The 15,731-nt window shown below is 41.5% G+C and overlaps 1 protein-coding gene across 1 annotated transcript in view; it reads left to right on the plus strand.

Moving 5' to 3' along the window:
* The window catches only part of EGFR (epidermal growth factor receptor), a 150,276-nt gene extending 139,924 nt beyond the window's left edge, over window positions 1-10,352 (plus strand). Inside the window, exons 21-28 of the mRNA XM_062497770.1 lie at window positions 2,746-2,901; window positions 3,707-3,782; window positions 5,275-5,421; window positions 7,817-7,914; window positions 8,445-8,612; window positions 8,708-8,755; window positions 8,856-8,961; window positions 9,976-10,352. Coding sequence (XP_062353754.1) covers window positions 2,746-2,901; window positions 3,707-3,782; window positions 5,275-5,421; window positions 7,817-7,914; window positions 8,445-8,612; window positions 8,708-8,755; window positions 8,856-8,961; window positions 9,976-10,352 — 1,176 coding nt within the window. The remainder of the gene's footprint in view (window positions 1-2,745; window positions 2,902-3,706; window positions 3,783-5,274; window positions 5,422-7,816; window positions 7,915-8,444; window positions 8,613-8,707; window positions 8,756-8,855; window positions 8,962-9,975) is intronic.
* The last annotated feature ends 5,379 nt before the right edge of the window (window positions 10,353-15,731 follow it).

Here is a 15,731-nt window from a genome sequence, read left to right on the forward strand (position 1 = left end):
AAAGGCATTCAGGCACCCCAGAGCTATTCTGTAATTCATACGTGCTGAGCTGGGTCTGTAATCTAACTGCATGGCCATAAAAGACTCATTATTGTACCTGGTACTGTTTGCAAGGAGGAGCAAAGAAACTGCAATGCAGCCTCTAGCCCTTAGCAGCAATAGGCTGTGTTTGGATGGTGGTTAGCCATTTGCAAGTGTGGAAGAACAAAGCAAAAACAGCAAAAAGAAACCCCTGCAATTTGTTGGAGATTCATTATATGAGATGGCAGTGTCCACACAACATGATTGCTTTAATGCTGCTTATTTCAAGAATGCTGGTCTGCAGGGTAACCACACACTTAAAAATGTATTGATCCCTTGAGGCCTTGTATACATCCCAGGCTTGCCCAGCTGTGGTTTGCTTTCAGGAAATATACTGAGGACCTCAGAAATGTATCCATCAAATGTCTATAGAGTACATTTTTCATCTCAGTGTGTGTGTACTTTTTTTACATTGCTCTCCACAACAAGTGAAATCTAATTTATGTATCCACCTGGGATGTGAGTTGCATTTTTTTGTGACTTTTTGTGACTCTTTTGCTTTCTTGTTTAAAATCAGTTAGTGCTCTGTCCTGGTTTCAGTCTCATTGGAGGATGAGCTGTAGGCCATATTTCCCTCCTCTCCTTCTTCTCCTTGTTAAGTTTTTAAGGTGCAAAATGTATCCCCAAATGGGTCCTTGGGGCATTGCAAGTCTTGCTTGCCCGAAAGGCTGCTATTCACAATTGTTTGCTTTCATTTGATATTTTCATGGTTCAACATTTGCCCATAGCAACTTCTACTCTCACCTGTGATGCCTGACCTTCAACATACTCCTTTGTGCTGCTCAACACTGAAGTTATCCTCTAAGCACTCATAAATCTTATGTACAGCTTTTTCTCACCAATGTGTCTGGTACTACACTGATAAAGTTATGCCAGATTTTTTAACATTCTCTGACTCTTTGAAAATTTACTTATGAGCGGGACAAAAAATTGAAGCAAATACATGTCTGGCAACTAACCTGCAGGAGGCAAGTTCCCTAGGAAGCTTACTTTTGTTACTGTTTTCACAGCTTTGAAATAAGTTTTCTTTTCAACTTTTACAAACATTATCTTTTCCTGAAGTATGGAGTCCTCTCTTCCAGGCAAGGTGTTATCAGAGCATAAATGCTCCACGTGCAGAGTCACTGTGAAGGAACTCTTTTGAACACAACGGTCTTATGCTTAGTGATGAAAAATGGATTAAACTCCAGGCCTGCACACAATTAAAAATCTGCTGAACTTTCTAAACAGGCAGTTCAACATCTTCAGTGTGTGGTTATATGCACGTGCATGAGTCTTCAGACATTAGCACCTTAAACAGCTTAGTGTGACAATGATATTCTGCCTTTCAGCAGCTCTGCGTCTTATTAGCCTCTGCAGCAAGTCAATTTTAGCAGGAAATTTTTTTGTCCTACTGGGGCTAGATTACAGAATTATTATTATTTTTTAAGATGGTCTGTTTTCTCTCAGTGGGTCAGAAGTTTTTGTTTCAAGAGCTCTGCTTGCTAAAGATCTATTTGTGTGATTCAGTGCACGCTTGTAGTGGCACTGTGCCAGTTTGTTTGGGTGGTTTGTTTTGGCAACATTAGCAGGGCATGGGTAAAGTTCTGCTGAGGGACTTGGAAGGAGGATTCGATAGTGGTCCAGCTTAGAAGTGGGCTTAGGAAGTGGGTGGAGGATGGAAGCCAATTATTCCCTCCGGTCCTCTGCCATCACATCAGCATGATCATTTTTGTGCCAACTTCATAGGTTAAAAGAAATTTTTTGTCAATTCTCTTCATAAAAATACAAGTGCATAAACTACCACCAGCAAAAATGTATGGACTGGGAATAATAGTGAGTTTTGAAAAGATATTGCAGGAAACTTGGAAATCATGAGCTTTTTGATTCCATATACCAAGAGACTGACGTTGAGGGAAAGGGGAGTAATCTCTTTGTTCAGAAGCGCACCTGTTAAATTTATGCTTTAGCAGTCAAACCAGCACAATTAGTTATATTCTTCCTTGAGAGGCAATCGTACCAAAAGAACACATATGCTATGGCGAATCCAGTCTAATCATGGGAGGCAGTGAAGCTGGAAAAACTTGCCTTTTTCAAAGAGGACTGGAAAATGGATGCAAATCTGAGTTCAGACTTTAAATTTTTTTTTTCCCTCCATTCTTACCATTGCAGTGGACTGCCTCATTGTTAGCAGGCAAAAGGCAGAGTACACTGCCTGTAATAAAACACAGTATGAGCAACTTTGAGTGATTGTCTAAATACTCTCTGTAGGGTTGGTGTGTGTACATAATGGCAGGGGATGGTTAAACTCTGGACTGAAATCACTGGCTTTGCACAAGTGCAGCCAAAAGAAGCCTTTGTCCCTTTTTTTGTAAGTTCCATCCTGATTTTGTTTTTCTTCAACTAAGTCCCAAAAGAGCCACATCTCCACTACTGCCTCTCCTTCCTTCACCACTCCACCAGTGCCTGGACCCACAAGAAGGCTCCTGGAGGGTAGCAGTAATAGTGCAAGCACTCATCCTCGCCCTGCTATAAACATTACGTAAATGGAGAGTGCAGGTGGGGTAACTTTTACCAGGTGTTTATGGTGGTATCTGTAGTTACCACAAAGCAGCTGAGGTTTGGTGACTTGTGTGTCTGAGCACTGAGTGCACGAGGCCTTACCAACAGTGTGTTACATTGCAGGGAATGAACTATCTGGAAGAACGGCGCCTGGTGCACCGTGACCTTGCTGCCAGGAACGTCCTTGTTAAGACTCCTCAACACGTGAAAATCACAGACTTTGGGCTGGCAAAGCTGCTCGGTGCAGATGAAAAGGAATATCATGCTGAGGGAGGCAAGGTAAAGCACACTTCAGAATGAAGTACTGTGCATTTTTCCGGTGTTTATGCTTGCACACAAGCCTCAAAAAAAGGGGGGGGAGGTGGGGAAGAGTGTGTTTTTCAAAGCTCTCAGCTGCCATCTCAGCATGCTGCCTTTGAAGCCTGTGGAAGTCCTCTGAAATCAGCCAAAGCAGCACTGGGCCAGTGGGACTGCAGTGGGAGCAGAGGTAGCAGAGCAGCAAATGCTTTTGAAATTCCCACCCAGGATGTCTGGGAAAATTCATCAGTGTAGCCAACACCAATAAGGCTCTGCAGTTTACAAAGAGAAAGGGAATGCTGTACATTTATAGCAGAAGACAGACCTGTCAGGCTTAGTTCAACATGCCTTCATGTTGTACTGTGTGCTAATGGAGAGAATGTGTGCTGCTGAGAAATTAAAGAGAAGCTGCTTACAAATATTGCAGAGGTCATAAATAGAAACCATATGGGTATAGATCAGTCATGTAGCCTAAGATTGGATTTGTGTCCTGTTCTGATAGACGGCAAAAAATAAATTATTTGACTGTTAAATATGTTGTAAAACTGTTTAGAAAGAGATATTTCTGATATACCTAGTATTCCACACATTTCCAGGTTCTTCATAATATATGGAAATAATAAAGGGAGACTCAAAAGTTGTCTGTTTCACAATTCAGGTAGTTGTGTTGGCTGTTTTTGTTTTTTTCCTTCTGCAACCAAATTATTGATTTACACACCACATGGTGGTAAATATCCCAAATAAATTTTGGGTCAGCCTCTAAAGGATTCTTCGTGAATTTTCCTAGGTTCCTATTAAATGGATGGCATTGGAGTCAATTTTACACCGGATTTACACTCATCAAAGTGATGTCTGGAGTTATGGTGAGTTTAAAAGCTGTTATAATTATTGCAAATGAGTTGGAAATTTTCAGGATTTGCTGGTGACTCTATACTGGCCTTTTTACTTTGTATTGTGATTAGAACAAAAGATCAGATATGTAAACACTATGGCCAAATCACCTATTCAACAAAGTAAAATCTCCATGAAACTGCATGTGAGTGAGGAGTAAGGTGTTTCAAAGAATAGGCTTTGGGTAATGAGCCTTCCCCTGAAAGGGGCTACAAGTAGGAGACTCTGGTCTATTTGCTGAAGTTCTGTTAAAGTTTTTCTTCAGCAACTTCACATGAAAAATAATGGAGCTGGCAATAGAACCACATAACTAGGAGGACTTAAAATCACTGGCCACACTATCAGTGTCAATCAGTGTATCTCTTCTGAGGCCTAAAATGGTTATGCCGTCCTAGTATAACATTGACAGAGGTCGTGGTGGAAGACAGACAACACATCCCTCTGTGATCTATGTGACAAAAACTCTTTTATTGTTCTGCACCCTCCTTAAATAGGGGGGTTGAATTTATTGGCCATACACATGTGATTGGTTACAGTCTCGAGTCACTCATTTATTTGGCCGATGATACATCTGCACTTAGGATTCAATGGATTGGCTGGGATTCTTGTACTTTTTTAAAATCTGTTTTATCATCACTCACTCAGGTACTTGCCTACCTCTAGGTTGGTTGAGTTTTGGGTTACAGCTTTTAGACTAGCTGCAATGTGACATCTTGGTATTGAGAGGACAATGCTAAAAGGGAAGCAGTGTGATAACCTCCTTAGAGAATTTATTTTGTATTTAGTATAGTTTGTAAAGCCAGCTTGAAAGAAAGGAAACTTTTCAAAGCAATCTATTGCAAAATTTCCACCCCATGGACTCTTACATTCCTGGAAAATATTTAATGCAGACGGTCAGATCCTATGCCCTTTTTGAAACAGCACAGCCTCTGGTCTTAATCCATTTATGTATCTTGGCATCCAAAATTTTGTTTTGTATCCTAAGCTACTAGACAATCACAACAGCTACATCACAAGAGTCCATGGTATGTCAGCAACTGACGCTTAGGCAGCTAGTTTACACGTCTTTCAAAAACTGCTTTTGGTCGTCTCCAGAGAGATAGTTTTCAAACAAAAAGACAACTTCCACTTTTAAAACCACTTGCCGTGTTGGAGTTGGGAGACAGTAACCTGCATCTCCTTTCTGTGGGGCTGGGAAGTTTGTAGAATATTCAGCACTAATATATTAGCAGAGATCAAAAAAAAAAAAAGGAAAAATGCAGAACCTTAAATAGAAGCAGGATGATTTAAAGCTGTTATATTAATCTCTCTATAAAATCATGGCAGAAAATGCTTTCTCTGGTTGGAGTTCTGGCAAAACAGTGGTTCCAGGGGAGCCCTCTCTGCTTGCCATCTCTCCACACCCAGGCCAAGCAGTCCCACTCTTTGCAGTCTGCTTCATGATCTTCTCTTCCCACCCTGCAGGTGTGACAGTCTGGGAGCTGATGACATTTGGGTCCAAGCCATATGAAGGGATCCCTGCCAGTGAAATCTCCTCTGTCCTGGAGAAAGGCGAGCGTTTGCCACAGCCCCCCATCTGTACCATCGACGTGTACATGATCATGGTCAAGTGTGAGTTCACGCTTGGGGTTGTGGCTGCTCATCTACGTTGAATACGTAACTCAGTTTCATTTTATACTGCGTTCATGGTAATGGCACAGAAATAGGGTTGTGTGAAGATAGGTGACACCAGAGTGTGTTCCCACACCTTGAGCTTTACCTAGGATCATGGGATGTGGTTTCACGAGTCACTCATTCAACCGCTGTGTTTTTTTCACCATTCACCCCACTGACTGCTAATGTCAATTATTTTAAACCAATATGGTTAGGCAGTATAAATTAGCATGACACCAACCACTTTGCCTGATACTCTGGTTTTGTATGTCAAGGAAATAAAATCAACACTGCCTTCTCCTCCAAGGTCCTCCTCGGTTCAGTAACATGCTTTCTACTGCAAGCACAGTACTGGATACTGTATTATCACTAAAGGAGTGTCTGGAGTGCAGGCACCAGCATAATGTCAGATACACATGAGAATTCAGAGTCCCTTTTCAAATTTCTCCCTCATTTTTGACTGGTCCCTTTATGGCATGCAGCTGTTGCAGTAGAGTAGCTCAAGAGCAGAGGGTTTCTGAAGCACTTTTTCGCCAGTTTAGGTCACATCAAAGGGCTTCTGAACCTCAAACCCCCATTCTATCTACATCATCTACTCAATGTCAGATTCCTGGCTTCCTGCACATCTCTTGGCCATGATTACCACATCCCTGCTCACTGCTCTGAGGATGTGATAAGAAGCCCACTAGGTGGCATTTAAGACCTTCTCACTGTAGCAACATGCACCTGTTCCTGAAACAGAAGCCATGCTACCATGAAGACTCCATAGTGCAGCACTTCTGGGGAGTGCTAGAGCATCCACATATTGCTGTGGTGGGACAAGCACCACACAAGGTGAGCCTGATCCTGTGCTCTGCAGGGTAACAAGAACTGCATCCAGAAGTATGCACTTAGCCTGGAGGTGCCTAGACTCCAAAACAATGTCCTGTAAACTCCTACTCAGAGATTCTGAGCCCTACTGACACCCCAGCCAGCCCCTGTCTTTCCTTAGGATCAGTCCAGATGTAGAAAGGGGGCATTTTGCCAGGCGCCTAATCCAGTATCTGTTGCTTTTAAAGCACACCCAATAGAATGTCCCCATCCTTTCCATGCCATTGCATTGAATTTAAATGCAAGAGTCTGAGGATCTGGGGGCTGAGGCTTCCTGCTGGCACAGGACCCCTTGCAAATCTTTTGCTGCTCTGGTCACTTCATGTTTGCAGGCTACAGTGCAGACCCTATTGAAGGTGTGCCAATTCATCTAAAGGAATTCAGGATTCCCAGTCCTCTCTTTTATAATCAGAAAGTATAAGCTGAAATGTTCAAAGTTATTGCAAAATAATTACTATTCTTTGATTTAAAAACTAACATTTAAATATAGGCAACTTAGAGGTAAAATCAGAAACAGTAGATTCTACTCTTACAAGAATAGCAAACTCACAAACACTCCATTTTGTCTAATAGCAAGAAGCATTTCTTTTTGAATTAGTGGGGAATCATATTTCTAGCATGGTAAAAAGTCACTGGAAATGACAAGATTTTGTCTACTCTGGATATCTTTCTCTAATGTGGATTTCAGAATGCATATTATCACTTCATTTTTCCATTAATATAGATAAGCTGTTTCTTCTGAGTTCCTCTAGACACACTAAGCTTGGCCTTTATTCTTTTTAATTTTAAACGCAAGACCCTCTAGGTCACCTCATCTGTTAGTTGATTACAGAAAATGTGGGTTTCCTAACTAATATCACATATAAAACCTCCAGTATCCATATTTGAAATCTCTTCTAACATTGATCCAAACTAAGCTGTAAGGACTTACTTTTGTTGAAGTCAGTTTATTAATTAAATACAGCTTAGCTGTAGTAATCTTTCAATATGTCTCCAGTGAGGATGTTTTGAATTTTAGAAGACATCTGGCACAGAGGGAGGCTTCTGCTCTAGGCCTCCCAGGACTTCATGAAACAGTCCAGTGACTGTCAGAGAGTCAAATCCTGGTACCTCTGCAGGAACCCACTGGTGTCAGTTTGCTTCCTCTCCTTCAAGAGCTTTTTACAGTGCAAATTAATTGGGATTATCCCTCAGGTGGGACCCCCCTGTCCACATGGAGATAGGCCAGTAGGAGAGGAGACAGAGTCAGCCATGAAGCTTTTTCAACATGGGGTTTTATTTCCATCTTCCCAAAACTGCTGAGATCTGCATTTTAAATGCTGAAATTCACACCCATGTCTGGTGAATTAACTTTTTATGATGGTCCCTTAAGGGTAGCTCCTTTCTTTGTTCCACACATGGCACTGCTTTTTTTCTGTTATATTTTATTTCAAACTCTGTGTTTGATCACCAAAACAATGTTTGTGCATTGATTTTCCTGCAGGCTGGATGATTGATGCTGACAGCCGTCCCAAGTTTCGTGAGCTGATAGCCGAATTCTCAAAAATGGCCCGTGATCCTCCACGCTATCTTGTTATACAGGTACTAACCACTGTGGTGGGAAGACTGATGGGCATTTCGTCTGAGGCCCAAAGTAACTAGTCAATGCATATGAGAACATACGATATGGATAACTGAAGGCCAGATTTATTGTTGCTTTCCAGGTTTTAACACATTCAGTTAGAGCCACAAACAAAACATCAAGACTGGTCACTATTTTCTCAGTATTGGTCTCAGTCTAGGACCAGAAACATACCGTAGTCGTGAGAGGAGAACAGTTTAATCCTCTTCAAAATGCAGTCATTTTACAGCAGCATGGACTGATATTGCAGGCTTAAGTTCCTCTAAACTCTAGATAAATTTGGTTAAATACACAAATCTCTGTATGGGCCATTTACTTAAACATTGGACTTGTCTTCTGTGTCCCTTCCAACTCAGAATGTTCTATGAATCTGTGAATCAAGAGCTTGCATGTTGTGCCTCTTGTTAAATGACTTTGTCTCAGAGAGGAGGCGAGAATGAGGGATTGAAAGGAGTCTGCAAGTCTTGTCTCATACTGACTTTTTTAACAGGGAGATGATAGGATGCACCTGCCCAGCCCTACGGACTCCAAGTTTTATCGCACCCTGATGGAGGAGGAGGACATGGAAGATATTGTGGATGCGGATGAGTACCTCGTGCCACACCAGGGCTTTTTCAACAGTCCTTCAACATCTCGCACTCCTCTCCTGAGCTCATTGGTATGAAAATTTTCCACTGTGGAAACATGACATGCAATTTTTAGAATAAACTGCTTCTCATAATGTCTCATAATTTTCTTTCTCTGTCTTTTAAGAGTGCTACCAGCAACAACTCTGCTACAACCTGCATTGACAGGAATGGGGTAAGTAGAATGACCTTTAATAAAGGAGCAACTCCTCCTATGTGGATCAGCTTCTACAAGTTAGTCCCTTTAATATTGTTTTTCTCTACTTTCATTCTAGCAGGGACACCCAGTGAGGGAAGACAGCTTTGTCCAGAGGTATAGTTCAGACCCAACAGGCGCTTTCTTGGAGGACAGCATAGATGACAGCTTCCTACCAGCCCCAGGTGAGTACCTCTCCTGTTTTTCCATCCCATGGCCACTCATTCACCGGCCATTTTCTTGAAAATATTATCATTTTCTGTCCTTGTCTGTAGAAATGAAGCAATTCAAATGCTTTCTACCCTTTTGGCTCAGTAAATTGGAGTGGAATTGTGTGCACATACCATTTTCCTAGCCTTTATCTGTCTGCTTCTGACCATTTCTCATTTCAGTTCCCTCATGAGTCAGATTCCTTATGTTAGCAGCGTGTGCCATCTAGGGAGGGAGTTTTCATGTGTGGTTATATGTTTAAAGTTTTCTACTTAAGAAAATAGCCTCTAAAAATTTGAGTTCATTTTTTTTACCATTTCAATACTATAAAGGTCTTTATGGTTCTTTTATTGCTTTCAGAAGTTAACCTACAGAAGGCAGTTCATGTTTTCACATGGACTTTCAGTGTAGGCGGTCAGAGAGAGAGCCAGTGAGCACTGAGGGAGACAGGACTGGATAATGCAGTGACGATGCTTTGTGTCCTTAAAAAACCCCAACCAACAGTTCCAAGAATATGCCATAGCTAAAAAGGGTGAAAGACCCTGCAAGGAATAGCATTGACGTGAAATGTGGAGTCACTCTTACTGCCAGTCCTGTGCTTTTTATGCATTTTCCTCATCTCCAAACATTTTTTTTTCCAAGGAAACAGCTTCTGGCAGCTAACCTCCCAAACTGCCATTTCAGAACACTATCTGGGACACAGCCACCCACGTGCCACTAAAATCAGAAGTAGCTATCTCACTGTCTCATGGTCCAAGCCATCTTTCTGCTGGTTGGCAAACAAAATTCTTGAAGATGAACCTTAGGGCAGCATGTTTGGTGCCCCAGAGTGGCAGTCCCTGCCTTTGGCTCTTTTCCACTCTGGGAAGTTCAGAGACATGCCATGTGCAAAGAGCAAGTGGCAGCTGGGTTGAAGCTAAATGTCAAATGACACAAATGGCTGCATTAATTTTTTATATCTTCTCATTTTTATTTTCTATTTATTCTAGAGTATGTAAACCAATTGGTGCCCAAGAAAGCATCTGCCTCAGCAGTCCAGAATCCAATCTACAACAACTTCTCTCTCGCAGCAAACTCAAAGGTCCCCACAGACTCCAGCTACCAGAATTCACACAGCACAGCTGTGGACAACCCCGAGTATCTCAACACCAACCAGTCTCCTCTGGCCAAGACAGTCTTTGAGACCTCTCCATACTGGATTCAGGCAGGCAACCACCAAATAAACCTGGACAATCCTGACTACCAGCAGGACTTCTTACCAAAGGAAACCAAACCTAACGGTCTCCTGAAAGTTCCTGCAGCAGAAAACCCAGAGTACTTGAGGGTAGCAGCACCAAAAAGTGAATACATTGAAGCCTCAGCATGACCATGGGGAATTTCTTCTTGCAGCTAAGCAAGCTAAATAAGTGAACTGTTGGCTGCTGCAAGAGTGGACTCTGGCTCAGAGCAAATGGCAACCACAATGCATCAAAAAGCACCTCTGCTTTTCAGCATGGGGCTTTGAAACTGCAAAGCCTGTCTGATGGTAGTTTGGGTCTTTCCTTGCCCATTTCCATGTAATACTGAGGTCCATAGCCTGCGCTTGGATGCATGTTGGGATGGAGCAGGATCTTCCTGGACTGAAGAAATATGGATGCATTCCTTTAATTTTCAAATGGTAGCATGGTATAAAGCCACTCTGGGATGAACTTGAGAGCTGTACACATTGTACAGTCAAATTCCTTTATGCATTCTGTATTTTTATAAATGTTTCTAATGGAATTTTTGGATCTTTTACATGATCAGATGCTTGTACTGCTCGTCTGCTAAGTGTTGCTCAGATCACCAGCAGGAAAAATAATTATGTTCCAAATCTCCTGGAACTGAAACTGTTATTCCAAACCACCAGATTTTTACAAATTGGCTCCATATACTGCCTTTTGGCCCAAAGGTGGGAAGTGCATCTGAGGGAGGTATGGGCAATTCTGCCCAGGGCTGTATGGAGAGGATTGGTCTGAGGAAAACTAGCACAAGGAGCAAAACGGCACAATGCATCACCTGCTGACCACTATTACTACAAACTGACAAGAGGAACAGGCCTCCAAGTCCCCTATACATGATTATAAAGTGCTCACTAGTCTGTTTTCTGATGGTCAAACCCAAGACTTTTTTTCTGTTCTGATCCCTTATGCAGCTGTCAAATTGTCAAAATGCCTTTCTTTTTCAACAAAACTGTTAAAGATGTTGCCGTAACTGAAAAATGAAGTGCCAGATAATGTTTAACAGCCTTTGATTAAATGCCAAGGAAATGCAAATAGAGGTAAATTGGAGCACTCATGAGACAGACTGGAAGAACTCTACTAAATTAAACTTGACTAAGGCAAGAAACACAGGTACCTATAGCTCAGCAGCTTTATTTCCCTTTCTAAAGGGGCTCAAAGCAGAAATAATTTTCCCTTATACATTTGGCAAAGAAAAGGGGTATCTTAAGTAGTACACTTCACTCACTTCAAGGCAAAATACTGCCAATTGTTGTCCCATTCTGGGGCAGAGGCTGAGGCTGGTTACATGTCACTTTGGGCTTACTATCCTGGCAATGCAGGAGTAGCAGTGAGAATTAATTAAGGAAAGAGAATAATCTGGAGTGATGGAAAATATTATCTCCCTCTTCTGAAGCACAGGGTTGCCTACTGCTTCTTTGAAATAAGCATCATCATCTTCTGGTTATTAGTGTGGTATAGGCAGGCAATGCAAGGCTAAGATTTTGGCTTGACGATATAAATCAGTCTCAGCAGCAAAGGCAGTTACTCTTTCCAGTGACCCTTAAAATTATTCCATTGCTAACATTTCTTATGAATGTAGGGGGAGTAAAGTGCCTAAAATATTAATTTAGTCAGTCCTCTAGATGGATCCCACCAGCAGCTTGGCAGCGGTATTTTAATCAAACCACTAGACCAGAAAGCAAATTCTCATTTGTGGAAAAAGGCCCTTAACTAGTTGAATGTTGGCAACTTGCTTGAGGGTGGCAAAGACAGCTGACTTGGAGAGGATCTGTAGTCTTAATATAAAGTATCAAGAAACATTCAGATTAATGTTGCTACTGTGTTTTGAATACATCATTATGTGTTTCAGTTTAACTGTTGCATCTGAAGGCCAGGATCAAGCAGCAAATCCTTAGAATACTGTTTTTACAGATTTACTGAGGAAATGAGACCATCAGTCATGTGAAATGAGTCCTTTTTAAAATAGCATGCATTAGAGTTTGTGTGTGTACAGCTCATGAATCCCACTAAAGTACAGGGTAAAGTGGCATGTTGGGTCAGAATCCAGAGATTGTTCTGTTTGTTAGATGTGTCTTACCATGACCAAGACCCAGACACAGCAATGTGGAAGATGAAATGTTTGACTTGCATAATCAGTGGTTTATATTTAAAACAGTAACAAAAATTTAGTTCCCACAACCAATTAGCAGCAGATTTCTCCTTGCATTCCTGGGAGCAGATTTGTTGTGTTGCTCCCACAAGTGTGCAACATGTGCACACAGGCAGCGCTGCTTTTCCCCACCCACCACCCTGGCAGAAATGTGCATAAAACTAAAAAAAGATCTTAACAGAATTCGCAGCTAATTTTTCAATGTGCTGAAACTGTTATATCTAAAAGCAGAACACTAGAAAATCACATAGTGCATATTCTCCCACAGAATCTTTCAAACATTACTGCACAAAGGAATTTACTGATTTTAATCTTTTTAATCTTTTAGCTAAAACAGGAAAGCCACTGAGAAATAACAGTGTGTATCACCAGCATTATATAGCATGAATAGAGGTTAACACTTGCCCTTTTAAAATAATTCAGGAGGGATTCAGTAGTTATTCATTGCTAGAAACAAGGAGATTGATCTAAAACTTAAGCAATCTAAATTTGAAAAAACATCTCTCTTTGAAATGTGATGTTTTGATGAAAAAAGTATGAAAGAGGATGTAGGACCACAAACTGTTGATACGATTGTAGAGTTCAGATTGGTGGGATCAACTATATGTTGTGAAGTACTTCTGGTAAACAGGCATCCTGTAAGCCATGATTTGGAAATTGGCAGCTCAGTAATAATTCAAAAGCCAGCAAAAAAAGAAAAAACTAGGTAGTGCCTGCAGGGGCAGATACAGTGGCACTGGGAGCAGATGGGTTTGTGCAGTGACTGGCTGTGTCTGGAAACACAGGTGCTAATACAGAGTGATGTTCACAGGGTAGCAGACAATAGCAATATACTAAATCATTTCCACCAGGGTAAAAAAAGTAAAGGAGAAAAAACAGAACGAACAAAAAAAAAAAACCTCAAAAAAACCCAAACAAGCAGCAGAAATTTCCTGGTGTTCCCATTGCAGCTCAATGCTCATTAAACAGCCCCAGCAGAGACCTCAGCAAATCATAAGTGCTTATACAGGAGAACATGGTTAAGCAGCATAAATCAACATCCAGAAATAACTTGAAAGGTCAGCTGGAGGTGTGGATAGAAAAGGCTGATTTTAAAGTCACAGCTAACTAGGGAAATGTAGCATTCCCTACAATGCTACATTCTAAAAGCTAACAGTCCTACCACTTGAGAAAGGGAAAATTTCCCTTTTTACTCATGGAAGGCGAAATAAAACACAACTTATTCCTTAGTACCTATCATAAAGCAGTAGTTATTACAGAACTCCTTTTGCAATAATAATGTAGGACTTTTATAACTTCTAAGTGTATGAAAATGTAAGTTAAGAGTCTTCATCTTACTTTGATATTTTCCAGTGATTACGTGCAATGTCAATGCACTTGATTTCATTGTGGGCCTTGGATTGTTTTCTTCAGCTGCAAAGGGAGTTGACCTGGGAAATTTTCTTCATGCTGCAATTGATTTTGTCAAGTAAATTCATCCAGAGGCCAGGGGCTTGCTTTTGTTCCCAGCTGACAGTCAACACTGAAGTAAGCTTTTTTAGAGAGAGCAGTTGGAACTAGATGGTGGTTTCCAGAATGCCTCAGGGAGATGTCCCATCCCACCAACCTCACCACCACTTGAAACATGCCCTAGAATTAGAAAATGAGGTCCTGTGGCTTGTTTCAAAGGAAGGGGCTTGTATAGGGAGAGTAATGCCAGGGAAGGCCTGCAGCTGACCAATCCATACCTGAGACAGCTGCTGAGTTAGCACAGGGACATCACTGAAGCCACTGACTGTTTCTGCAGGTGCTCCTGTCCCTTATCCTAGCTTGATTTGAAGGGGGTTGCAGAGATTGCTTGTGCAAAACCCTATGTACATGGCATTTATACTACGGGGAGTATCTCTTCCTCGGGGGATGTAGTTTCAGTTACAACAGTCACAGGACCCCAAATCTGCTTGTTTCAACAACCTTGAAGTCCCATCACAAGGTGCCTTGGGGGTTCTTGGTCTGTCAGCGGGTGTTCCAGGGTGCCAAAAAGAAACTTTGCATTTCCAGACAAGTGTTCATTTTCCACATTCAGGGTTCAACATTTTCTGTTAGTTTGACCACTGCCTCTCAAATAAACAGTTACGGTACTCTGGCCATTGTTTTCCCCAAAGCTTCTCTATGAGAAAACACTTGAATCAGGACAAACAATGAAAATGTACCTGTGTCTTCCTTCTTGGTGGAAACTGTGTACTTGTGAAATGTGAGACTCTGTGTATAACACTTAGCAAAAGGGCTTTGTAATGTTTTATCACCACTGGTTTAAATTTTTATATTGGGATCCCATTTTCTAGCTTTCTTCTTATAAGTGTTCTCTCTTTGTTCTGACGTACAATTTTCAAGGACCCTTTTTAAATAATAAAGAAAATAATAGAAAAAAAAGGTTTATACAAAAGAAAAACTTGACACGTTCAAAGTAGCTTGTCAAATGGGCTGCATTAGGACCAAAGATGTAATGTCTTGTTTTCTTGCTTTAAAGGAATAAGGTATTGATCACCACTTCCACAGCGTCGTTGATAGAGAAGAGCTACAGAGCTCTACCCTTCACTGGGGCAGGGTCAGACCTCCAGTGAGCCAAGAGAGCTTGGCAGGAGTGTGAGACCTGTCCATGGAAAACCAAACTGAATATCAGGACCATGTATCACTTCAGGGCCAAACCTACAACCTCTACTCTTTATTGCATTTAATGCAGTATCTAGACAGAAACACAGCCAAGAAAAAAGAAGCAAATACATTATATTTTGGCTCGCTATTGGGAAGAAATATGGTGATGTGAAGATGAGACATGGTGAAATACCTTTTTTGTGTGAGGAAGTGTGTAGGCAGGTAGTGAGACTTTAAAACAGTAACACTTTTGGTTATGCATTTCTTCAAATATGCAGGGGAGTTGAAATCACAGAGCTTCCATGATATGCTTTGCTTTCTGCCATGTCTCCTGCCTGTGTTTTATGTCTGGTGTTAGGCAGATCACCACGTCTATTACCATGGCTCTGTGGACTGAGGATTACCAGTTAGTGCAACTCCTTCTTTTTATGCAGGGAGAGAAAAGTGTAGTCATAGTTGGCTGTACCACAGTTAGTGGTTAAGTTAAGCTCTCAGCAGCATCCAAAAATGGATTTCCCAAGGGAAAAAATTGGTAACTGAAGACCTACCTGGCAAAAGACACAGCACTTGTTGAACTGATTAAATCAGCAGTCAGAAGGCTGAACATTTTCAGCCAGGATTTGGGGCTGGTGCTTCATCAACTTTGCTGTCATCTTCTAACATGGTGCGGATGGGGTTGTCTGGATGTGCAGCAGCACAGGTC

This window comes from Cinclus cinclus, chromosome 1 (genome assembly GCF_963662255.1).
Source record: "Cinclus cinclus chromosome 1, bCinCin1.1, whole genome shotgun sequence".
NCBI classification, from domain to species: Eukaryota; Metazoa; Chordata; class Aves; order Passeriformes; family Cinclidae; genus Cinclus; species Cinclus cinclus.